Consider the following 26,433-nt stretch of genomic DNA (forward strand, 5'->3'; position numbering starts at 1 on the left):
ATTGTTTATAATGACTTTTGCTAAAATTTCAAAATCAAAAGTTATCAAAACAAATTCTATGGGACTGAGAAATATTATTTTCTACTTTTTAGTCCATTTATAAAAGCGTTGTATATTAAAAAGTTTTTTTTATATTATTTTTTTTTTGTCTACAATAACAGCTTGAGTGAGGTCTAAGTTGTATTTATAGGAAATTCAAAAACATTTGCACTTACTAAGAGCGCAAAACTTCTTTCCAAGCACGAATTGTAAATCCTCCCCCACTTACTAAATATTTCATACTCACAAGAAAACTTTTTTCTTCAACATATCGGTCCATGTCTTATCCAAGCTTGCTGCCTCTTCTACCCAAAATAGTGGCATGGTGAGTGTACGCAAATTCTTCATACTCTCCACTTCGGGCACGGGCATCACCGAAAGGCTGAATTGTAGACGTTTAGCGGCAGATAAGGGTGTGCCCGATATCTGTGGTGAGAATGCATTGGCATAAAAACTTAGTTGTAAAATCAAAGAACTAGATAGCCAACTGTTAAGAAAAGTCGCTAAGCTAAATTAAAATTTTGTGAACAGCGTGAAGGGTGTTGCCAACCAAACGAAATTCTGCTATTTTGCTCAGATAGCCATCTTATTTATCTAACTAACTACATACATAACTATTTGAAGCCGAAGCCATTGTAGTCTCAGCTTACCCCCCATACCATTCTATACTTTCACCTCCTTCAAGGGAATTAGCAATATTGTTTAGTCCGCCGAGTCAAATGATATTGGGTTGCGACGCGAACTCACATGGAATTGAATACAGTTTCTACTGATGTATTGATAGAGGTCTAACTTGAAATATAGAAAGAAAAAAATTACAAAGTTGCCACTTGTTTGAAAATTGCAATTTAAGTAATTTGATACGATAAAGTAAATATTGCAATATGGGTATCAAACTGAAGAGGTTTAGGAAAGTTAACTGCCGAAAACATTTTTGAGGAGGGTTTCCACCTGTTTCAAAAATTGCAATGTAAGTAAATTAATAAGATAAAGTAAATATTGCAATATGGTTGTCACAAGAAAGAGATTTAAGAAGGCTTACAGAAGAAAATATTTTTGTTGAAGGTTGCCACCTGCTGGAACATATTAATTTAATTTAATTGATGAGGGAAATTGTGTATTCCAATATGGGTATCAAACTGAAGAGGTTTAGGAAAGTGTACTGCAGAAAATAGTTTTGAGGAGGGTTGCCACCTGCTGGACAAATTTTATTCAACTAAATTGATAAAATAAATGAAATACTAAAAAAGTATCAAACAGCACAAAAATAAGTTTAGTACAGAATAAAGGTAAAAAACCCACGATTTTCACCAACATAAGACAAGAAGTGATATGACTTTAAACAAAAATGTTATGGTGAATCGCATGAAATGATGGATGGTATTGGAAAAGGTATCTTTGCGTCATAAGTAGCTCATTAAATTCGGGCTAGCACTGGTACATATTTATCAAGTGCCCAAAGGAATTCTCAAAGGGCGAAGGAATTCTCGAAAGGCATTTTTCCCTGGACTCAAAAACCTGACATAAATTGAAGAGCCGACATGCAAGGTAACAAGCAAGTACTTTGGTTGGTTGTTTTGAAGAAGTACATATTTTGTCCGTTGATAAGAAGCAAGTCACATTGTGGTATACTGAAATTATCCAACTTTCTAAGGTGCCCAGGAGATTTTTGAATGGGGTGAAAAGAAGACAATTGGTCAGAATATTTTGTCGAGGCAAATTCCTAAGCCGAAGGTTAACTCTTGTAAATACTTCTAGAGTGATGTTGAGATTATGTAAGAGTCAGCCGGAGTGTAGGATAATTACACAAGACCTCACGGGTTACACACTCAGTCTGGTGGATATTATACCTCGACGCTGCTGGACACTTACAACACTTTCTCGGGTTGCGGATGAATTCCAGAGGTGAGTACAAATATAGAAGTGCTACCGGACTAAATCGGTACATGGCAACAGCGGCGATGACGGAATAGTTGGTGAGATTTTTTCTTGCCTCTTTTCTTTAAGACTTAAAAAGAGACTTTAGAGCCTGCCTGGCGTTTAGTCATATTGCCATACTCTGGAGAAAAGTTAGGGTAGGTTTAATTCCTACACAGAAAAAGGCTGCTTACGCATTAACAAAAAAATTCAGATAAATTAGTTTGACATCCTTTGCGATGAAGAACCAGGAGCAGATGGTCGAAAGATATATTAAATCAAATATTTCGGTGGACGGTGCTCTTATTTAGTACTACATTGGAAATCCTGTAAATAAGCTCTATGCGACCTTCTAAAAAAATCCAAGTGAAGCTGAAAGCAAGAAAGCAAGTGTTTCCACGGAACAGGAATATCTGGGAACAGTTTTCGACAGGCTACTGGCGCGGCAAACTCACATCGAGCTGAAGGTAAACCGAGGACCGAACATTTTCCAGCAATGCCGAAGAATTTTTTATAAGACTGATGGTCTAATGCGGGCTACGGTACTTTGGGTATATAAAGGTTAGTCAGGACTAGAAATAATTGTGTTTATAAAAATGGATATGCGTTTCCTCGGGATTTAGCGATTCAAGAGTAAGCATTTGAAGATGCTGTGCCATTTTATTTTTTTTTGTATAGTAGCGCGATGATGGGAGTTCCTGGAGTCTCTTTTGGAAGAACGTACATTGTTAGCTTGCTTACTGGGGAGCTCGTTAAAAACAGTTTCTACCAACTACAGCTAGATTTAAAATTGAACTGAAGTTGGCGGAACAAATTTCTTCCCAGCAAAGGTTGGCGCTGCGAATTGAAGTTCATCACATACATACAGTTTTTTTTTTTTGTATTTTACCATCTTTTAACGTGCCATACTTACTCTTTCGAATATGATAAATACACCATGTTTATCCTCTTGCGGATTCAAACCATCCACATCGGCCACCAACTGCGGATCGGCTTTGAAAAAGTGTGGCAGCGAAACAATCATGGGCGCCTCATTACATGGCGTTAAATCCATAGTTCCTTTAGGTGGACATTCGTCTGGATAGTTTCTACAAAAGCACTGATTTTCTGGTTCGTTCTAAAATTAGAAAATATTGTTAGTTGCTTATTTTTTATTTAAAATCTGGTTTACCACCTTTGGGTCGCCCAAGTCGAGCGTATAATAATATGCTGGTATGCCAGCATAGCTGGTCCGCTTCTCAAATTCTGCACCCAACGAACGACACAGATCGGCCGCGAATGACCAGAGTCCTTCTTCGGGTTTCATGAGTGGTGCAAAAATTGTCGTATCAGTGCCGCGATATTGATTACAGCTATCACCATTCCAAACGCTCAGCTCTTCGGCATCGTCGAATTCCAGTACACGTCCAATATCGCGACTAACCTTCACGCCTCTGGCTACTTTATAGCGTCCGGCGTCAGTGTGATTGGCCTTTAGTATTTGGATAAAAAACAGTAAAAAAAATTAATGAATATAAATATCCTATTGCGGTAGTTGAGAAGCCTGAAACTTACCCCTCCCATTAGTGAGAATTTGAAATGAGTTTCATTAATTTTTTCCGCCCCCTTAATCGCGCCAGTATGAAAGTTTAAACAAATAGCCGTCGCTGCAAAATGATCCACCGAACAGTCGACATCGATGCCTCTGAAGAAGATGTCCATAAAAGGTGCGCGTACGAAGGGTGTTTTGGGTTTGAAGAGCGCTTCAATGCCCTCGGCTATCATATTGATCATGACTTCTTTGTCGCGTTTAACAGCGATGGCCATAATCTTAAATATTTTTAAAATTATTTTTATTTATTTATATATTTTTTTCTAACAAGGATTATAGGCCCTTACTTGTACTAGTGGATGTGGCATCACAATTAACTCCTCGCCACTGAGTCCCATGTCGGGTCTGAAAATGAAAGTGTTGCGCATATTATAGGCCACCGCATCCTCATCCTCAAAGTCCTCCAAATCATATTTGTCCTTCCATTCTCTTTAAAATATTTAATTTGTATGTCTGTAAGTATATAAACCTGCGCGTTTTCGCTAACACTCACTCAAACACAAACGGTCCGACCTCCTGCAATCGCGGTTTGCCGCCATTTTGTACCTCATCAGGATTTGTCACATTGAATACGTAAATGGAGAAATTGAGTGCAATTGGAAATTTTTCCCACATTTGCCGTGGCTCGCTGCCGGGTTTCAAATTCAATTGCTTTGGGAAAATGAAATGACAATTTTTCATAAATAATTGAATTATTGTTTTAGATGCAGTTAGTTATCGGTATTGTTATTGGTTCGATGACAATCCTTTTTTTATAAATTATACCCCTACGTTCCACTCTATCAATTTGCTATGCATTTCATTCAACTCCAGAGTGTTAGTAGACTTTTCCCACGACTTTGAACACTGCAACCATGCGGAAATATTTTGAGTGTAAATTACATATGATTTCTAATTCTATCACCAAAGAGAGCGGCCTTGGCAGAAAGTGAAAATCCTCGATCACGAAGATTGGGCAAATGGGGTCCCTGCGCTTGATCCCAGATACGTACACTGTTACGATAACAGTTCAAGCATGGAGGACAGAGCAGTTGCAGGTAGTTTTGGACCCAGCATCAAGCTCGCAATTCACATCGGCAGATGGCTACGATGTTTCAGGCTAAATGATTGACAATTTTGTAATGCGCAAAATTATACCTTGAAAAGGTTTTAAAGGGTGCCGCTCTAGTTATCTTTTCAGATAGCCAAGCAGGCATCCGCGCGTTTCAAGCAGGAGGATGAAATCCAGGCTGGATAGAGACTGCTTTGACACGCTACAAGTTTTGGCAGCCAAAAAGATGGTTGAACTGTGCTGTGTACCAGGCCACCGAGGAATCGAGGGCTGGTCGCTAACTTCCTTACCATGCTGTGGTCTTAGTTGGCCCTCCTTAAGGGCCATAATTACTGAGAGGGCACACTATTAACGCAGTACACAAGTACTAGGTAGCGGTAGGTAGCTATCCTTTCAATAAAAACGATATCTGCTACTGGTCAAAACCGACTGCGATTTCACATCATAGAATCAGAATGCCGGCACTGCCTTGAAGACGATGATACTTTAAAACATATTTGACTTTGTCCAGACACAGATAGATTCATTTTAAAGCTCTAATGGCCGAACCCTTTGTAATATGTATGTATAAGTATGTTGGACACACTAGGTTAGGATCTCTACTTAAGCGGTCTCAGTGTCTCTTGTTCTGTTATACCCAATCATTTCCTTACTTAACTATATATGGATCTTTCTGAGAGAGATAAAATAAAGTTACAATTGTCTTTTCACATTTTTGGACCACCGAGAAGTCCGAAATGTCGCCATTTGGTGGGCCATTTTTAGAACATTGTGTAACAAATATATCTTCAGAAAATTTGCCCATTAGGACTATGGTGTTGACTTCTTTAAGCATTTCGACCGCATCTCCAACTAACGGCTTAGTTTTTCGCTTAGCTTAATTGGAGGACAGGACCACACAAAAAATAGAGGGAAGGTTCCTTAGGCCAGACTAGGTGTATTAAATGCTTTAGGGGTCGCTAACCACGACTCTGAAGTCCGTTTTGTTCCATAACTTCAGGATTTTTTCTAGCCCCTTTTTGAGGACGCTGATTATGAATACGATCAGATTTTCAAAGTTCAAAATGGCGGTAAAATTAAAAAAAAAAAAAATATTTATAAAATTTGGTAGGTTTGATTTCTGAAATCGAAAGTCCAAAATTGTTGCAAAATATTGCCATTTGCTTTCCAATATTTGACTTTACATTCGATGATTTTTGGTTCTCCAATTGGCTCTGTGCTGTGCCAAATTGCATCAGTTGTTCATCCCAAGTGCGGACAGAGCCTTCAGCACTTGGTCCTTCTATTCTGCTCCTAGGCGACCCTGCTTTCGTTGTTCACAATTGGGTGCCAAGTCGAAGAATACTTTCACTGGAGTGGCGTACAACATGGCAAAGCCAGCACAATCGTTGTATTTTTATGCGCTTAATTATGTCCATGTAGTTAAAAAGTACATACAGGTCGTCATTCCATCTTCAGATATTCTTTCGATACACGTCGTCCACGCGAACGGGGCCGTCGATCTTGCGTCTTGGAGTTAACGCTAAGTATATGTATAGAGATCAATGATGAAATCTCAGAATAATCATACAAAGAGACTGATAAAAATCCTAATATTTTACGCAAGAAGAATCAAATGATAAGGTCTAGATTAATGGAGAAAAATGCCCTAGCCCAAGGAACTTATATATGTAAGTCCCTGTAGTAACCGAGATATTCATTTCAGAAAATTTTTGACAGATATCAAAAAGTTAGTTCAATGTCAATGCAAATTAATTTTTTGTAGCTACATATGTATATCGATGTATGTATAACGTTTATTTTATTTAACACAATTCTTTAATTATTTTATTTGATTTTATTAATTAAAAAAAAATAGTATTTCAATAAATTAATAAAAAATAAAAAATTACAAATTATTATCTAATAGTGAGCTGATTGTTTGTTTAAATTCAGTAAATTAAAAAAAGCCCTGGTAGTTATTTTATTAATTGTAGAAATATTTTCAGAACCCTTACCCCCTTTATCATTTTATTTAATAATTTTGGAAAGCCTATAAATCCAATAAAAATGCCAAAGACGACTGTTTAGACATTTTCACCGTTTGCTAATTTTATTCTGTCTTCACCTCGACGCATGATAATTGCAGCATTACTTGCACTGCAGCAATTACTTACTTCTCCATACATACATATGTACGTGTCCTTTCCCTCCTTACTGTTTCTTTGTTAATAATTTTTTATGAATATTTAATATTTGTTGGTTGGTTTAAATGGATTGTCATCCTGGTGTCCGGCAATTAGCAAGTTTGCCATTTTGATTCCACAACTTCTGCTACCTACAGCCATTTGGCGGCTTTAATAAATTTCAGCACGTCATACAGAGAGAGACAGCTGCACTATGAAATATTCTGCAGGAATGGTTTGCCCACGTGTCTGTAGCCTCATTCTTGCGAGGGCTGGACACTCGCACAGCAAGTGTTCGACTGTCTCTTTTGAGCCCGGGTCATGGCAGCTGCGACAGTCCTACCCTTTCGGCATGTACTCCAATGGGCCAGTGCCCTGTGTGGCTTTAAGTGGGCCGTAGGACACCCAGAACTGCCGGGTAATTCTCTACGATCCTGTCCTTTTCTCGCGGGTATTTTCAAAGATTTGGCGTATTGTGAATACTTGGTCTATGGTGGATTTGCCAGGCTTAAAGCCACACTGATTAGCTTTGCTTAGAAGGCTGATCCCGCGGTAGTTGGCGCAAATGGCGGAGTCGGCTTTCTTGTGGTGTGGAGGTCGTTATTCCATCTTCAGATATTCTTGCGATACTCGTCGCCAATGCGAACGGGACCGTCGATCTTGCGTAGAATAGTTCTTCCGAAAGCACCCAAAGCCTTTTCAACTTTGTTCGAAACCATCAACGTTGCTGCGCCATATAGAAGAGCGGGCATAACGAGACTCTTGTAGAGCGTAATTTTTGATATCCGAGAGGGCGCTGCTTTTCAGTTGCTTACCGAGCTCAAAGTAGCAACTGTTGGCCAGGAGTTATTTTTCGCTTGTTCTCCACGCTGAACACACACACGCACATGAAAAAAAGTACTATGCCGTATGAGCGTCTATTCAGGGTTGGAAAGCGGGCCTGAATAATGAGTATTGTAGGGCACAACTCAAAAACAAAATCTTTCATCCCTTATGCGTCTGTCGAATTTGTGACTTTTCCTATCCTTCTTGCTCCTGAGCAGAATAATGTATGTAATATTATTACTGACGAAATGCTGACTGGTGTTTACGCAAAGTATATGTATAGAGATGAATGATGAAACGTCAGAAGAATCATACAAAGAGACTGATAAAAATCCTAATTTTTTTTACTCAAGCAGAATCAAATGACAAGGTCAAGATTGATGGAGAAAAATTGCATAGCCTAAGGAACTCACATACATATGTTATATCAGAAAATTTTTGCCAGATATAAAAATTTAGTTTACTGTGGGATATTGGAGGATATTTTGGATTCTGATAATTCGTGTTCATATTTGTAATCAGCGACCACAAAAACTCCTAAATGCCAAGGTAAATATTTTATATATATATTTTATTTTTATTATATTTTATATTTATAACATTTTGTCTATTACATAATGTCTGTCAGTGTATATTTAGTTAGAAAAAAATCTATTCTGGCGCGATAGAACAAAACAGACTTCAGATTCATTTTCAGCGACCCCAAAAACATATAAAACTCATACACACCCTGGTGAAAAAACCTTTCATGGATTTTTTTGTGGTCCCGTATCATTTTTTATTAAAAATGGTTAATATTTAAATGCGTAATTTCATTGCTTATTAATTTTTGTAGCTATGTATATCGATGTATGTATAAGGTATATTTTATTTAACACACTTCTTTAATTACTTTTTTTGATTTTGTCTATGAAAAAATGGTATTTCAGTAAACTAAAAAAAATTACAAACTACAATGTAGGAGTGAGCTGATCCTTTATTTAAATTTTAGCACATCTTTTTTGAGCAAATTAAAAAAACACTATTAGCTATTTTATTAATTGTAGAAATATTTTCAGAACCCTTACCCCCTTCATCGTTTTATTTAATAATTTTGGAAAGCCTATAAATCCAATAAAAATGCCAAAGACGAGCGCCACAGCCGAACCGATAAGAATTTTTTTGTACATTTTCTTAAAACCATTAGTCATATTAAATATTTAATTTTTTATATTAATTTCCACTATTGTTGACAACAAAGCTTTTAACTGAAATGTACGCACACGATTTTAAAAAGAAACTGTTTAGACATTTTCGCCGTTTGCTGATTTTATTCTGTCTTCACCTTAGCAGTCGACGCATGATAATTGCAGTATTACTTGCATTGCAGCAATTACTTGCTTCCACATACATACATATGTACGTGTCCTTTCCCTCCTTACTGTTTCTTTGTTAATAATTTTTTATGAATATTTAATGTACCCCTTTCGTCGTCGGGTCTTCTTGCAAACGGCATGCCGTCTTAATTCTACGGCTAGTATTTATTGCGACGGCATTTTCAATTGAAGGGGCGTTGTTTTTGTGCTATTCTCACTATTTATGGACACGCGTGAATGCCTACGTATGTATGTACATATGTACTTAGACTTAACCGGAAGAAAATTTTTGGGAGGTTACTTACTTATATATATACATATGTAACACTTTGTCATACAACAACTTTGCCTTGCGTTATGAAAATGTAAAATATTTACTTAGAGGCTGTTGTAGATATAGTCGCCGCCCCATGTCTACGTATTATGCGTGTAAATTTTTTGCTTTAAACGAGGACGGCTTGCGTGACCTTAATTTCAACGCCTCTTATGCATTCGTAAATAGAGCAATTCATTTATAGATAATAATATATGCATAATTTTTGTTTTATTAACATATCTGTGTTTATTTACACATATAAAATTATATTTTGTAGTTATTTGCCGCCTGTTTTATCCCAGAAAATATGTGATTATGCGACATCAAAACATTGCCTAAAAAATCAATTTGTTGTTGGTGGTGGCATGATTTTACAAAAGATTACCTATAACACGTAGAAATAAAACAACAATAACATTAAAAAATAAAGGAGTTATACGTGTTTAACGTTGGTAGGTCTTATTTGACCCACCGTGCACATACATACATACATCCGACTAATACCACTTTTGATATCCCAAGCATTCATATCATGCATCAAAAAGTGCGATAGCGATCCGAAAGTTATCGCTTACTGGTTACAGAATCTCCCCCCAGTTTTAGGTTTTACGCGGAAAAAATTGTCAAAAATACAACTTATGACACATTAAGTAAAATTTTAAAGTTTTCCGTTTAAAATTGTTTAAGATAACTGCAAAAAATGAATAAAAAAAAATAAGCTACCTTTTTCCACTTTGCAACATAATCTGCTTTTAGTGAGGATATACAAAACCTTATTCCCATAAAAAAAATTTGAAAATAATTTCAAGTGAAACTCCCTTTTTTATCATGATAAATACTATACAAACAACTAAAATTTACTGCAGTAAAACCCGATTAAGTGCCCCATAAACACATAAAGAAACACTTTATTAAAAAAAAAAAAATTGATAAAGCAATGTTATGTAATTTTTACAAGAACTAAAAGTCATTGATTATACATATTTATAAATACATGCATACAAAATTCAAAATCATATTGTTTGCCAGTTAAGCTTATTTATTAATTTTTAAGATTTTTCAATTAAAATACAATTCACTTCCTAACAAATACCAAATAAATCGAAGCTTAATTGTTGGTATTACAAAGAAGAAAAGTTATACTCTAAGATGCTATAGAACCTTAAATATAGGCCACAATCGTATTTTGTGCACCTTTAGGTTAAACTATCTCGGAAACCTGAGTTGGCAAAGCAGTTATGATCCCGGATTGGATTCAGAACGTCGAAAATATCTGGTTTCGATTAATTTTCTCGGCTAGAGTAAACTTTATCTGAGAATTAATGTACCTCCAGTTGTATCCGTAAGAGATTATTCTGGATTAATTGATATCCAATTGAATTTCCTGGAAACAATTTCGGGTATACTCACTTCAGAGATTAGTTGCGAATTTTTTTCCAGAGATTTACTATGCAAACATACAAACTTATACAGTCATGTGAAAAACAATTTTGACCAGTTTTGGCTATTTTCTTTTGTTGGTTTAATGTTTCATATTTTTTTTTTATAAAAATACAGCTCATTATCTAACAAAAACCATATAAGTGCAAATATCAGACTTTGTAGAAAACTTCAGGAAGTTTTTACAACAACAACAAACTTTTTATTAAGAATTTTTAGAAAGAAATCTAAATATGCAGTTTTATAGCCTATTTAATTCTACCTTAAGAAAATGCAAGTTTCAAGTGGCTAAGAATTTGCGTTGATTTTTGCTAATTTTTATAATTTTTCTTCCATTGTATGGAAGAAAATGCGTGATTCTATGTTTCACGTGTGAAAATTTGGTTTTGCTTATGCGATGTTTAAATCTACGAGCATGTAGCTGTGACACAAACCAATATTGCAGTTAGAAACATTGCGCATTGTACAGTGGTGGAACATTTGTGGTAACAAAAATGTATAATTTTTTAATGGTAAAATGGTAGACAAATCCACCTTTGCTGCAAGAGTTGACTACTAACCGTGGGCAAAAATGTATAAAAAACGTATAGAAAAGTTTGTATTACGTTCGCATTAATATATAGTAACCAAACAAGAAGAAATGCTTAAGTAAGAACTCTACTTCGAGTTTTGCAGACGTTGTGACTTCAGTGTCCATGACGCCATATAAAAAGTTGAACGCTTTTAAGTTGTATTTGAAGTTCCATTTTTAGGATTTAAGTATGGATCTTTACAGTGGCGATGGTAGGCATTTACTACAGGGGCTTTAAGTTTTTAAGTTTTACCACATATTTGTTTTTAAAATAGTTAGGCAAGAACTATCTTCCGGAAGTAGATATAGATTGTTCGTACCTTTAAGACCAAAGAAATGATGAAGCTCCAGCGATGAGTTGTGAATTACACGGAGGCTCCCTTATCTAACGCAGAAAACGCAGAACAGTTATGTATGTGCTGCCGACGACCATCAATTGCATGCTCTTATAGTAAATTTTTCCTTAGCGGTTCAGTTCTAGGGTTCTTATTATCTTCTCCGCACTACTTTCACTGCTGTCACCATTCCACACCGGGGGGAAAGTGTTTAGTTTGATTAGTGTTACCCGATTTACGACGAAGTATCGGTGGCGCTCTATGCAAGACGCTCAGTTTCACCTGGGCCTTATTATCTTCTCTCTTGCATTGGATTTGTACAGAAATTTTTTTTTGACCGATACTGTTTTATGAGGTAAAAGAATAGGGGCTGTATATAGGCTATCACATTTCGCCGGCGGGCCTGTCCAGCGAAAATTTGGCATTAAAAACTACCACCAGGCTTATTGCCATGAAGCGGCTACAGTAAGAGTAGTATAGCGCCAACATTTTCTGGTCCGATCAGATTTGCAAAAGAGTTCAGGGGGAGCTTTGCAGGTTGAAGGCTAGCATGAGGGCATCATGATGGCTGGCTCGACGAATGTTTCCCAGGCAGACATTTTTGCCATAAAATCGGAACTATTGAGCACTAAGCATGGCTCGAAATTCGGAGGTAAGGTAGAAGGGGCGTTTTCTCATGAATCCCTCCTCTTAAAATCTCTTTTACGTTGCCAGACATAACAAGTTCTGCAATCAAAGCTTTAGTCTCTTTCATGTCTTACTCAAAGATTTCGCTGGATTGCGGCCTATCTCTACAAAAGATGGACAAGCATGGTCATAGGGACATAGAGGGAAACTGCATGGCAGATGAACTTGCAAGGCAAGGCCTTTTGACACTTGCAAGCTGCTCTACTTGGTGAATTTGTATACAAACAAGCTGAAGAAAGATAGATTCAAAGTACGACTTGTCTAATTTCCAGGCGGACGTGGCCTAAATGGGATCGGAAGCGGTCATGAAAGGTATACTCTCTTGGAAGAGACGATGCACATATATAACGTTGTGGGGACTCTAACCGGGCACGGTCTAAAAGGTAAGTATGCAGAAAGGCTCGGCGTGCCCTTCAGAAGATGTTACAGAAGCTGCAAGGAGTACGAAAATGAGGAACCAGTTTTGTATCTCTAGTGTAAATGAACTGCACTGTGCAGAAACAGGCTGCGTCATTTGGGTTCACCGTTCCTGGTCGAACTTAGAAAGGTTTCAAATACCGATGCAAGGTGCCTGATGAGATTCATCAGCGACACGAAGTGGTTTAACAGGAATGATATATGAACACTTCTACCTACCTTTTTTTCTTAAGCCTTTACATAATTAAAATACAGTTATTTCATTTATAATAATTTGTTAATATTTATTAAAAAATTTGGCATAGAAAAATACTAAAAACAACATTCACGAATAGGTTACAGTGGAAATATATTCCTTAGTATTTACGTGTATGTGTGTAAAAACTCACATTCATATTTATGTATAATTCATACATGGTTATGTACATACAGTGACTCAAACAAGTGTTCACATGTTGATTTTTTTATTTTATATAAAAATAATGTTTCTGCTTTAACCAAAACCATACAAATTATAGTTTCGAACTTTATAAGAATTTTAGAAAAATTCAACAAATTTTCATCGAAATGGGGAAAAGGTCAAAAGGCCGTCAGCAAAAAAATAGAAATATTAAAAATCAACTCGAATTATTTACCGGTTGAACCTTGCACTCCGCCATACTAAAAAATATTGTTCATGCTTTAACCAAAACAATATAAATCAATGTTTTAAACTTTATACAAAATTTTAATCGAAATTGAAAAAAGTGCAAAGGAAGTCAGCAAACATTAATTTTAAAACAATGCGAATATTTAGCCAGTTGAAATTTGCACTTCATCATACTAAAATTTTATGGGCTGTAAAACTGTAGACACGCAATTTTTCAAAAAAAAAAAAAACAAAAAAAAAATTTTAAAAAGCTCAAAATTTTGATGAGAATATGTTAATTGCTTCTAAATTTTGTGTGAAGTTTGAAATTTTAGCGTGTATGGTGTTTGGTGAAAGCATTTACAATATTTTTATAAAAAATAACAAATTAATTTTAACTTGCGAATATTAAAAAAAATCAACATGTGAATACTTATTTGAGTTACTGTATTTGTATAAAGCATATGCATTTCTAATTGCATATAATTTTAAAACACTTTGTGTGTATCTACATATTCTAACGTTATATTTATGCTTATATGTATGCTATTTTAAATTTATATGTACGTATGTATACTAAATTTAACATTTTCACTTTGTCACTATTGCAATTATTTACATTTAAAACATTGTCTTATATATATATGTATGTATGTATGAATGTGCGAACATATCTAATTTATGTGCATATATATTTCTTTTTATTAACAATACAAATACATTTTAACACTGAAAGTGTATTCGAGTTTAGTAGGAATTGAAATTTACTAAAAAAAAAGTTGCCAACAATACATTTGTTTAAATTTACCAGCTTTTTGCAGATATTGTAAATTTAATTTATACCTACCTGTAAAACATCTACATAAACATATCTATTTTTGTATATTTGCCTGTACATAACTATTTAGTCGTACAAATACACAGCATTGCTTATAACTGTTATGCATCTATTTGGGCTTTTATATATACATACATACATATGCAATATATTTCTATATACATATATGAGACGTTCCATACCAAAACGGACGGGGTTCACACTTCATGTGTTTGATTTGTTTCAAATTTTCAGGGTTGATGCATAAAAATAAATAACAAATAAATATGAAATTTGAGCTGGATTAATACCTTTTTAAAACCTTTACAGCACAAAAACAAAAACAAATCGATTTAGTAGTTTTCTAAATATCTCGAGAATGGGGCGAGTAAGAAATTTGAAAAAAATTTCTATGAAAATAAATATTTTTCAAATTATTTTCTGGAAAAGTTTTTCACATAAAATTTTTTCATAAAAAAAATTAGTTTTTGAAAATATGCCATCTCAAAAAAAAATTAAAAAAAATCAGAGTGGTAGCTGTGAGTAGATATTGCGTAATATTTAAGTATGGTATTATGGGGCGCACTCTACAATAATTTGAGTTATAAATTTTTTTTTACACCGAAGTTCATTTTTTTTGAGATGGCATATTTTCAATAACATTTTTTTTTTATCAAAAAATTTGTATGTGAAAATTTTTCAAGAATAAAAATTTTAAAAATATTTATTTTCATAGAGAATTTTGCTAAGTTTATGTATGATTTTTTCAAATTTTATTTGAGATATTTGGAAAACTATTAAATCGATTTGTTTTTGTTTTTGTGTTGTAACGATTTTAAAAATGTATTAATCAAGCTCAAATTTCTTATTTATTTATTATTTATGTTTATGCATCAACCCTAAAAATTTGAAACAAATCAAACACATGAAGTGTGAACCCCGTCCGTTTTGGTATGAAACGCCCCTTATACATACATACATATGTATGGATAGTTGCATGTACTATATGTAAGAAACTTCTTAGCCAGAAGTTAAATGTCAGTTCGCTTTGTTGCAGCTTAAATTTAAATATCTCTTTTCTTTTAGCAACTACATATAACTATAATCCTAAACACACACACATATCTACTATAACTAAAAGATAAATCAGTCGTCTGGCAGCAAGCGTCACCATGAGCTGCCTGCCAAACATTTTCCATGTGAATATGCATGTAGAGATATAGATAGAATTGCAGTTGCCTTCCACATAGCGATTTGATTTTTTTCTGCATACATACATAGTTATGTAGTTAGTGACTTTTTATTTTAAATAGTAAATTCACTTTGTCATATGTATGTATACTTAGGGCTAAACGTTTGATTTTATGTACAGTTACATTGGTGCGATTAGTTTTTACTTAGTCCAATTCCAGATAATTGATCTCTTTGGTCAACGTTTGTACCGCCTGTTGTGTTTGTAAATTTTCAATGAGCGCTGTTTGTTCGGGCAGCAGCTCTGCTGCTGTCGCCGTATTATTGTTGGGAAGCGCAACAGGTGGCATATAATTAGGTGGCCCCGTTTGTGGCGGTTGGTTGTTGTTTGGCATCACTGTGGTGGGTGTGAATGTCGTTGTTGATGTATTTGTTGTAAGCGTGTGTGTACTGCTATTCGAACCGGGCACAAAAACACTGAAAAGAGCGAAAAGAGAAGGGTTTATTATTAGCTCAATTGGGTTCAATTTAAAGTGAATGAAATGATATTATAAATTAAGAGCACTGAAAAACCAGTAGGTCCATGGACATAATAACATTTAATTATAAACTGTTGTTGCATCCTTAATAAGTTGTTTGGGAGCTTTATATTATTCTAAATTGATTTTTATCTGAAGACACACTAATGACAGCCGGAGTATTAGGAATCTTTTGATTCGTTCATAGAACTTCAGGTAGTCGTAATCGACAGAGTCGTCTCTGATCGGAAAATAACACCGAAACACTGGCTACGTGAAGAGGCGAAGCTCATGTGGACCCGATGCTTGAGGCCGTCAGCGAGGAGCTAATCTTCAAAGGTGTGGTGTGCTAGAAGACGGCAATAAGATTCTTGGCTAGGGGAATGGAAAATTTGTATACTTTTTTAACACGCCCAATCAGAAGTATAGACTCCCTTTTGCCGCTAGGCTCAAAGTTCTTTCTAGCTCAAAGGTACCAGTATGTCCAATAATTTCAGTGTGTACAGATCAAACGCCGCTCGGGCTAGGCACCCGTGACACAAGATCTTAGTGAAGAAGTTGATCTTTGTGCTGAATCTGTTGGAAGTTATCACAGAAAATTATCAGGATTTAGCCGTAATCCAAGAGCATTGGTTTGTCAAAGCTCCGGTTAGTGGATTGTGGGGAGCGGGGATAAAGGCAAAAATATGCATACCTTCCAAAAACGAATCTCTTTATTTTAGGCTTTAGCCATCTCTGGCACATGGGAAATCGAGACCTAACATTTACACACTACCCTGTGTTCATTTTACAAGCTTTTATTTAATTTCAATCAATATTTCACTAATTTCCCGATGGGCTAGAGACCTGAAACTTCAACAAACTTAGCTCATAATTCGATGACAATGCATTATGCAATATGAAATAATCCGCTAGGTGGCACAGGAGTCGAGACATTTGGAAAACCCGTACTTATGGCATGGACCGAGAAAAAAACGTATGATCGAAACGGTTCAAATACAAAACCAAAATGAGAACAACACTGTCGAGAACGTTCTCAATGGGAATTACATAAGAAAAAAACCCTGTGGATCGTTCACAAGGAGAAAAATGGGACCAATACTTTCCGGAACATTTTTAAGTGAAAAAATGCGAACATTTTGGAAAAGAAAACTCTAAGAACCATCTCTCGAATAAACATTTCGGAACTAAAGTCTCAGGAAATTTTTGACAGAGAACGAAACGGAAACAAATTTTCTCTGAACTATTCGCGAATAATGGAAGCGAGAAAAAAATTCTGCACATAATTTTCATTTGAAAATTAAATTTTAACAAAAAAGGACTGAAAGATAATTATTTTAATTTTAATTTTTTATTTTTTTTTTTTGCATAGAAAATGAAAAAAATATATTCCATAAATGAACAGTTCACCCTAGTGATAACCGATCTTGAGGTCGAAATTATCCATATTTCCTCTGGCTTAGAATTAACAATTGTGGTTCTCACTGAAACGATTTTTCATCCCAACACGCAGACGCCCCTCTCATTATTAACGTTTAGTTTTCAAAACTCTTGTTCTTGTTTTGTTTTCTGGCAAAACGTTCTTATTTGAACCTCCTTGATATAGTTTCGACACTTTCGTTCTCATTTTTTTCATTGGAAATGTTCCCGAAAGCTTCGTTCCCATTCTCTCTCTCTTGAGAACGTTTCCAAGTATTTTGTTCGCATTTTGTTCTTTACGGAAACTTTCCCGAACTTTTTGTTCCCGGTCAAACTGCTCTCAAGACTTTTGTTCCCATTTGGTTCTTTTACGGTAACTTTCTTGACATTACATTTTGTTCTCATGATTTAAGGTCCGATTTTATTCATATTTACAATATATATTACTTAAATATAAAGAAATAACGGCTTTAAAAAAAATAGCTGAAGTGTGGCGCAGGAGTCGAGATATTTGGGAAGCCCTGAACGTAGCCGGATTTGGTTCATATTCAGTAAGTTTGTTTTAAAAATATATTTTTACCAATAACCTTCTTTATTTTTCTTCTTTCTATCTAGCCTGTATGTAACATGGCTGATAAACCGATAACCAATAATAGGATAAGGAAGGAATCCTATGAGCGATAATGTGACGAATGCCGATGAATACATCATAGCGATTACACTACTGCGAAGCAACCCGAACACAACGCTTCTTCAATATTCTGGCATAGATAGCGCCGGTGGAATTCCAGGATATCTTCAGTTTCATGTGATCGGGAGTGGATTCTATTTCTTTCTTTTGGTTGAGTATCTGATAGGTTTCTAAATAGGCAAAAGGTGTCGTTTGTCCTTTTTTGACAAAAAAAAAAAAAACAATTTTAGGTATAAATGTTAAAGAACTTTCGGTTGACAAAATCAGCTCTATATTACATACATACATATTACTTTAAAAATACCTGTGCTTCTATAAAAGAACCTCAGTTGACTATTGTTTTCCTTAAGCGATAGCAATCTACTTACGTAGGCGCTTTAATCATTTAAATACATATTACCCATACATACCTTAATGAGTTCGTGGAACGATATAAAGGCGGTGGTGTATTCATGCGTAAGCCGCTGTAGACAGCACCATTGATTAAACTGCAAATATGAAGCATAATTTAAGGCGTTGAAATTTAATTAAAACGAATCTCTCTCCCCCCCCATATACTAACTACAAAACACTCACCCAATGGCCGCACACTCGTGCAATGACGTCAAATAGGATGGCGGTGGCGGTCGATGCTGAAATTCTGGATACAAATAACCACCGGGCAGTATACGATTATTACAATAGGGACTGTTACAATTGCGGCAAGTCTCCATCAGGCGATAGCAGGGACACTCATCCCCATCACCGGGTGAACTCAAACGCCAAATAATGCCGGCCACAATGAGCAGTGACAGCCCAATGCCGATCATCAGCAATGAGGCGCTTAAATACTGGGTGGTATGCTCAATGAGACCCGTCGCGCCCAGCACAACGCCACCCAGCGTACACGCAGCGCCACCAAGTGCGAATATGCCGATAATAAAGGGTACAATAGGGCGTGAGAAGCATTTACGGAAGGTGGAACTCACGGCATTGGCTGCACCACCGACCATCGTATTACTGGTGGCTGTGCCCGCACTACCACCACCAACCGCACCCGCACCTGCACCCGCACCACCAGCCGCAGCGCCAACAACGACGCCAGCCGGATTGTCCACAACAGCGGTGGGTGTATCAAGGAAGCGTCTGTAAAGGAAGAGATGAAAGTTAACAATTTATTATTTATGGCAGCTCGAATGTAATTGTTATCAATATAAGTATTTATATATGTATGTATAAGTTATTGTTTGGTGGAAAAATGTTTATGGTTGACAGCGGGTTACTTTTGGACAGCCGGTGATAAATAAAATATAAATAAAGTAGAGATTTTTTGTTGCGCAGTCACTACCTGCATTGCTCGCAATGCAGCTGAATATTTATTTTCCCTCTCAGCGTGGCTTGCGCAACGCATGGAGTGCAAAGTAAAAAAAATAAAAAATAAATGAAGGAAGGAAATTTTCACAAAAAGAAATAAAACCAGAATATGAAGGAAAAAACCACTTTACCTACCACACCAGCATTATCAGCACTCCTTTGTTGAGCAGCATCTTGCATGTTGCATGCCACTGACAGCCGACTGGCTGACTGCTGGCAGGTAAAAATGTGCGTTGCACACAAAGTCATTAGACGATTGGAAATAAAGGTGGAAAATCTTTGCTTGAGTCAATGTGTGCACACACGCACGCGTACGCACGCACACCTACACCCAATTGCACACAGACACGCCAGCAAACAATAAGAAAAGTGCTGCTTAGCAATGAAGCGTAGAGTTTTCGCTCGACAACTCGACGTCTTTGTCCTCTCACTTACAATAAGTTGGTCGGGCAGACGACATGTATGTATGTATGTATGTATGTGTGTCTGTGTGTAGCTCTAAGGCGTATCGGGGTCACAGTACTTTGCCGACATTCACCTTTGTTTGCCTGTCACTGCTGCAGCTCTAATGCTCAGTGTCGGCAAAGGATCTGGCCTGCCCTGCCGTTGGTCCATATGCAAAGGCTTTTATACTCAAAATTTTGATCCTTATTTTTATGTCTTTCTCGTGTTTTTTTTTTTTTTTTTTGTACTTACATCCTATTGACGTGCAACACCTGCCTAAATACCAATGATGCTTAAGTAACTACCTAATACGCTATGCGTACGTATGTACTTATTTGTGTGCGTATGCACCTTTAACTGGGTGTGTATAAATGAGCAATAGGGTGGCACGAAAAAAAAAAAATTTGGAATTTTAATGCTTTCATCCGATAGTGTTATTTTCCAAAAATATACCCCTTTTTTCATATATTTTTAAATCAAAAAATATTTAGTGGTCTTTCAAGGCGCTTAAATTTTTCCATGTACCTTATATGGAGAAAAAAAATTTTGTTGAAATCGTATAGAATGCTTGACAATCAATATTTTTCGATCGTAAAACTGTGCTTCTCTTCAGAACATCCAATTGTTTATTTAATAATTTTTCAATAACAACTATTTTTTATAGGTTTCCCAAAAACTCTAAAAATGCAATGGGGAATTGGAAGTCTTGTGAAGAGAAACATAGTTTTCCGATCGAAAAATATTGATTTTCAAGAATTCTATACCATTTCTAGAAACAATTGATTTCCCCCCCAAATAAAACACTTGCAAAACTTTGAGCACTTTGAAATATTTTTTTGATAAAAAAAGGGTAAATTTTTTCCGTATAGCATGGGATAAAAGCATTAAAACTACGACTTTACCTACTTTTTTTCATATAAAATCCATGGGAAGCTTTGAGCATTTTGAGCGATCTAAAATATTTCAAAATAAAAATGCCCACTCACTCCTAGTGGAGTGAGAGCACTTAAGCCAGCACTTTACCATTTTCACATGCATTTTTGGCCCACCCTACTGAGCAATGTGTCTACCTGCCTGCCTGCCATTTATTTGGCTATAATTTATGCCGAGTAAATGGGCAGCTGTTTTCTGCCTTCTTTTGTCTTCGATTCTTTTTTTTTTCACTGGCAGTTCAATTTCTATAATCTCACAAAAAAATGCATCTAATTTATTAGAATTTATTTGTCTCTTCGGATTGGGCTGGTCAGTAAGGCGTCCATTATGCGATTTATATCCTTTTGCGTAGAGGGAGCAGAGGAAATAGCTACACTGATTTTTCCTCTAGAAAATATCTATTTTCTTAGATGTTTTTTCACAGTTATGTACAAGCAAGTGTTTGACGTGCGAGAAAAAGGTAGGACAACAAGGAAAACGATGCGCTGCTAAGTTTGAGCAGATAATGCTTAGGATTTCATACATACATACCTAAGTACATTTTATTTATGTTAGTTTTTCATAAAGTGAATGATGTCCTAAAGCTTAAATTTGATGGGCAATTTGGTATCTACAGTTGAACCAAAAAAAAAAAACATATAACCTTAAGGGTAGATAAGGTGATTTATCGTTAATTCGATAGATACTATTATCAAATCCGAAAATTAGTGATGAAAAAAACTTTTAATTTCTTTTTGCGAAGCAATGCTCATATTAGAATTCCTTTGAAAGCATCTAGGTCTGTCGAAATATGTGCTCGTACAAAATTTTCTTTTTAATTGGGCTTCTTGAGGAATAGTATATAAGTCCGAACTAGGGAATGCGGAAATTACGGAAAATGTGATTAGTGTTAAAGCGAGATTTTGTTCTTCACTACTCTGGGGTCTTACCGCCCGTACTTTTCTCGTCAATTATCCAGCTATGGACTGTCAAATCATAGCGTATGCTGATGACGTTGGCTCTGAGACACTCGAGAAAGCGTACCGAAGTTTGGAGAGAAATACAACAGCTGAGCCCTCTCTTTTGTTAACAAATGGTCTGTCGAAATAAAACTTCTGACTAGAAATATATGGTACCCAATTTTAAGTAACAGTACTTCCAAGATGAAGCATCGAGTAGTAATCGAAGGTGGAAAGTTTGATTGGAACCGAAAAATCAAAGGCAGATCGAGGAAAGACGTAACCGGTTCATAGATCAATGCACCATGATCTACTTTAGAATAGAGCCGGTTATAGCAAATTTCAAACGATTGCGTTGATTTTCTCGAATTTCGTCGTATTGTTGTGGTTATTGTTAGTATGGCAAATGTAATAGAATCATTTTTGTTGTTGGGACTGTCGAGGAAATGTTCGCCGAATTTTACACAAACCACTTTCGATTTGTGAGGTTTTTTTTTTAGAATTTTACAACTGCAGCACGCGAACAAGTTTTTTGCTGGCATCCCTGATTTAGAAGATATCTATCTAGATATCCATGTAGAGAACTCAGATTTAGTCATGCGTGTATTTTCCCAAAGCAAAACTATGAAAATACAACGGGGACCAAGGTTCAAGTTCAACGGTTAATTTTAAAATCGGCAACGAATTACTTAAATGGCATAGTGAGCAGTGGTTTCTGAAAAAACCCCCAATAAACCTTTGCTTTCACCAGCCTGCTCAGTGTAGTGTTTTGGAAGATGACCTAGAGGGTTTTACCTTATCTGCCCTTTCTCTCGCGCACTCTTTGATGGGTTTACAAGGCAAAAGTATAAGCTTTACATCAAACGATTTCTGCCACGATTGCAGAGTTTAAGGGTAGGGACCCGTCTCTTTCAGACACATTTCTTCGATTGCTTGTATAACATGGAATGTGCCCATATGGAGCACTTGGCCTAAGCGCGAATCTTCTTAATATGTGAATAAAGAAAGCTACCACTTCAACCTAACCCAACTTAATACACCCAGTATTCCAGCCACGTAGGCAGTTTTTGACTATGCCAGATTGTATCTAAAGGTCCATTTCGGACTATCGGGAATCATATTAATAATTAAGATTGGAAACTGAACTCCAAGATCTATAAAAATGAACAAGGGAAATTAAACAAAGACTCAATTTAACCCACCTATCTATCCTCTCCTCGAAATTGTGTGAAATTAATTCCTACCATCGTTTGATTTTATATCTGCTTCCACTCGAATGGGGCGTCTTGTTTGGAGAGCTGGACATTGCCACATTAAGTGGTTAATCGATTCCTCTTCTTCCCTATCCAGATAACGTCTACAGAGGGAGCTTGTTGGTATACGCCACCGATGGAACATTGGTGCTATGGCATTGCTATTGCCATGAGCCGAGCAGCCGACTCCTTTTCACAACGCTTTTTTCATTTTTAAGCTATCGATCTAGAAGGATATACCAATCTTTCTTAATTGGAAAATGCATGGACTGAGATAACTTTTAGAGCAGCAATTTCTCTCGCTTTTGTCTGACTCTGATTTTGATTAATTAATTTTTATACAATTTTTAGCTGACGGAATTTCTCTTACCTACTAAGAATTCAGTCTTCAGCCGGTTTTCGACCATGCACTAAAATGTCAAAAATTTGTTCTATGTATTGAAAAAATAACATTTCGAAACGTAATTAATAGCTATTTTCACAAAAGTAGTGACTGGAATCTTTTTAATGTCCAATATTTGTACAATAAAATTTTAAATTCTATGCCAAAAGTTACACTCTGATTCAATTCAAAGACATAGGAATTCATTACAATTAATATTTTTTTCTTTCCAACAAAGAATGTTCAAATTCCATTGAAGCACTTTTAAAATATTTCTTGAAAAATTCCATAAATGAATTTTAATTTTATTGTCCTTTCAAAAAGCTTTCAACACTACGGAATTCAATATTTAATAGAATTAAAGCTTAATTGCAATCAGAAAATTCATTTAATAAATTTTTAAATTTAAAACTGCCTACCGAAAAACTTTTGCACAAAATTTAATCAACAAATGGAGCGGCCGCGATACTCGCAAAAATTTTAAAAGCATATAAAATAAAGTACACTAAACTAAATAAATAAATTTCACAAAAATAAACTTATTTGAATTTTTCGAATTGCCATGGAAACAAAATTGAAATGTTAAAAATTTTCGCGCTACAGAAGTAAAAGTGCTGTCTGCAACAAATAGTCAAATCGTGTCGAATTATAAAAAAAAAAGGAAATCAAAAATCTACAACTGCAACAGGGAAAAAATATGGCAACATGCGCTTATAAATTTGGAACTAGCGCCAAAAATAAACAGAAATATAACACAAGTGTTGAGCAAAAATATACGTACCTACAAACAAGCATACAAATCTATTGAAGTATAAATTACAAAGTGAGCAGTGGCAACAGTAAGCGCGCGCTAACGAAATATGCGGCATATCGAATAAACAATAAATAAATAAATTTAAAAGTAAAATCAAAACTAAAATGAGAAATACAAAAAATGAACAGCCGCGTGAAATATTGCTGCTGCTGCCGTTTTCGATTATATTTTCGTGCTAGTTTTTGATATGGTCGTGTTGTTTGATGTTTAATTGTTGTTGTTGTTTGTTGTTTAGTTGTTGTTGCTGTTTGTTGTTTAGTTGTTGTTGTTGTTTTAGTGTTTCGCTACTCACGCGTGATGATTAAATGCAGTTGTTAGAAACACATTTTATTGCCACAACGCTTTTTCATACATACAATTTGCTGTCTCTCTTTCCATGCCTTGTCATTTCGTTCCAACACCATTGACGATTGATTTGATTTTGTGCCCTGTAGGACAAGCGTTTGTGGTTGCGGTATTTTTGAAATTTTTCGAAGTAAGTCTGAAGATAAATAAGGAACACCCGCCTCTTAAAGTCAATTCTTGGGGCTTACCGAAGTCTTCACTCAAAGGTCGCTCAAAGCGCTCAAAGTTTTCCTTGTATTTCTATGGACCAATCATAGTAAAACTGCGTCCTTAGTTTTTCTCTCTGACATCAAGATTTTTTTAAAAGGACTTTGTATTTTCAAAGATGTAATTAATTCCAAAAATTATTTAAAAAAGAAATGATGATGCTTTAACTTGAAGTTAGCTGCAACATTGTCCGTTGTACTTAAACACTACTTGTGCTCTCTGTTGGCAATCCTTTAAAACTTACTTGCAGTTGGAGTTCAGTGCTTACAGCTGCCTGACCGGATCAAGTACTTAGGCTTGATGCTTGACAGGAAGTTGTCATGGAGGCCAAACATCGAGGAAAGGGCAAGGAAGGCATCAGTGTGGCCTTATATTGCTCTAGGGGAGCAATTGGTAAGAGATGGGGTATTTCACCCAAACCAATTATGTTTTATGGTGCCCTGGTCTGATGGAACTCACTGGAAAAGGCTACACTAGCTAAGCAGCTGAAACGCGTACAATGGGCTGCTTTAATTGGTATTAGTGGGACACTACGCACCACTCCCACATTAGCACTGGATGTAATGCTGAACGCAGTTGCCACGGCGCGAACAGCTATTAGGCTCAGAGAAACCAATTGGCTGTCCGGCTTTAGGACTGGACACTCTGGAGCTCTAGGGCGCTTTTATTTCAGCCCTGATCGTACGGATTACTGCACATCCGAAAGGGCTACTAAGAGTTTCTTCTCTGCCTATTTTTCGTCAAGAGACGATTGAGCAGGGCGGAACTTCTGGAGAGGGGGAGCGGTGAACTTCTTCACGGATGGGTCGAAACTGGTTGGTGGTAGGGTCTTCTGTCGAGGTCTCTCCATCAGCACTAAGTTCAGGCTCCCAGAATTCTGCAGTGTATTCCAGGCGGAAGTTGCTGCTATCAAGGAGGCGGTGGATTCACCACTGCGGTGTGCTATGACAGTCGGGGAGGTGAGCATTTATTCTGATAGCCAAGCGGTTGTAAGGGCCTTGAGTACGTTGGAAGTGCGCTCTAACTTGGTTAAGGAATGCCTGCTCTCTCTCTCTCGGTCGCTACGTAATACTTCTGTATAAGGTTTATTTGGGTTCCGGGTCACAGCGACATTGCGGGGAACTGTGTGGCGGACGAACTGGCCATGCAAGGCACTCGTGAAACGTTATCGCCGGATAATGAGAAGCTGGGGGTGCCATTGATCACTTGTGGTACACTCTTGGATTGGTGGGGCTTATGTCAGGTCGGCGAAAGCTGGGCACACTCACAAAGCCATAGCACTCACTTTTGTTGAGGGTTTTAATGCGTCACTCTCCAATCGACATTCACGCCGTAAGGCTCAGCATACTACCGAACCCCCTGTGTCGCAGTTTCCTGGAAGATGACGAAGTGGAAACGCCTCAACACTACCTTCTTAGGTTTACTTTGGCTCTCACATCCTTAATAGCCCCGATGGGCTTTGGGGCATTGAGATTTGCCTAATTTATAAATACATAATCGGATCGGGGCGTTTTATCGATTAAGTAATTGGGTGCCATTTCAGATTGTGGTATTAAAATAAGCAGCCCTTTAATCATGTTTTACAAGAGGAAATCTTTCAAACAGCGCGTCATACTTTTTTTTCATTTTATTCATTTATTTTTCCTACAGGGACTATATACATACGTGCCCAACCGGGATGAAATTTCAAAATTTCAAAATGTGCGTAATAGTCTTCAAAAATAGTGCCGAAAAGAAAATGAAAGTGCCACAAAATTAAATTTCTTTTAAGGCGTTTTAAGAACAATATAT

The 26,433-nt window shown here is 36.4% G+C and overlaps 2 protein-coding genes across 2 annotated transcripts in view; both read right to left on the bottom strand.

The window, feature by feature from the left end:
* LOC108362786 (sensory neuron membrane protein 1-like) overlaps nt 1-8,901 on the bottom strand; it is a 10,725-nt gene extending 1,824 nt beyond the window's left edge. The window contains exons 1-7 of the mRNA XM_017616271.1: nt 8,656-8,901; nt 4,041-4,198; nt 3,835-3,976; nt 3,511-3,765; nt 3,131-3,427; nt 2,870-3,073; nt 287-465 (exon numbers count right to left, since the gene is read on the bottom strand). Coding sequence (XP_017471760.1) covers nt 287-465; nt 2,870-3,073; nt 3,131-3,427; nt 3,511-3,765; nt 3,835-3,976; nt 4,041-4,198; nt 8,656-8,778 — 1,358 coding nt within the window. The 5' untranslated portion in view covers nt 8,779-8,901. The remainder of the gene's footprint in view (nt 1-286; nt 466-2,869; nt 3,074-3,130; nt 3,428-3,510; nt 3,766-3,834; nt 3,977-4,040; nt 4,199-8,655) is intronic.
* Nucleotides 8,902-15,079: 6,178 nt separating this feature from the next.
* The window catches only part of LOC108368129 (uncharacterized), a 76,591-nt gene continuing 65,237 nt past the window's right edge, over nt 15,080-26,433 (bottom strand). The window contains exons 2-4 of the mRNA XM_017623247.1: nt 18,550-19,098; nt 18,384-18,461; nt 15,080-15,822 (exon numbers count right to left, since the gene is read on the bottom strand). Coding sequence (XP_017478736.1) covers nt 15,552-15,822; nt 18,384-18,461; nt 18,550-19,098 — 898 coding nt within the window. The 3' untranslated portion in view covers nt 15,080-15,551. The remainder of the gene's footprint in view (nt 15,823-18,383; nt 18,462-18,549; nt 19,099-26,433) is intronic.

Source organism: Rhagoletis zephyria, unplaced genomic scaffold (genome assembly GCF_001687245.7).
Source record: "Rhagoletis zephyria isolate East Lansing unplaced genomic scaffold, Rhagoletis_zephyria_1.1 Rzeph_scaffold_00001, whole genome shotgun sequence".
Classification (NCBI taxonomy): Eukaryota; Metazoa; Arthropoda; class Insecta; order Diptera; family Tephritidae; genus Rhagoletis; species Rhagoletis zephyria.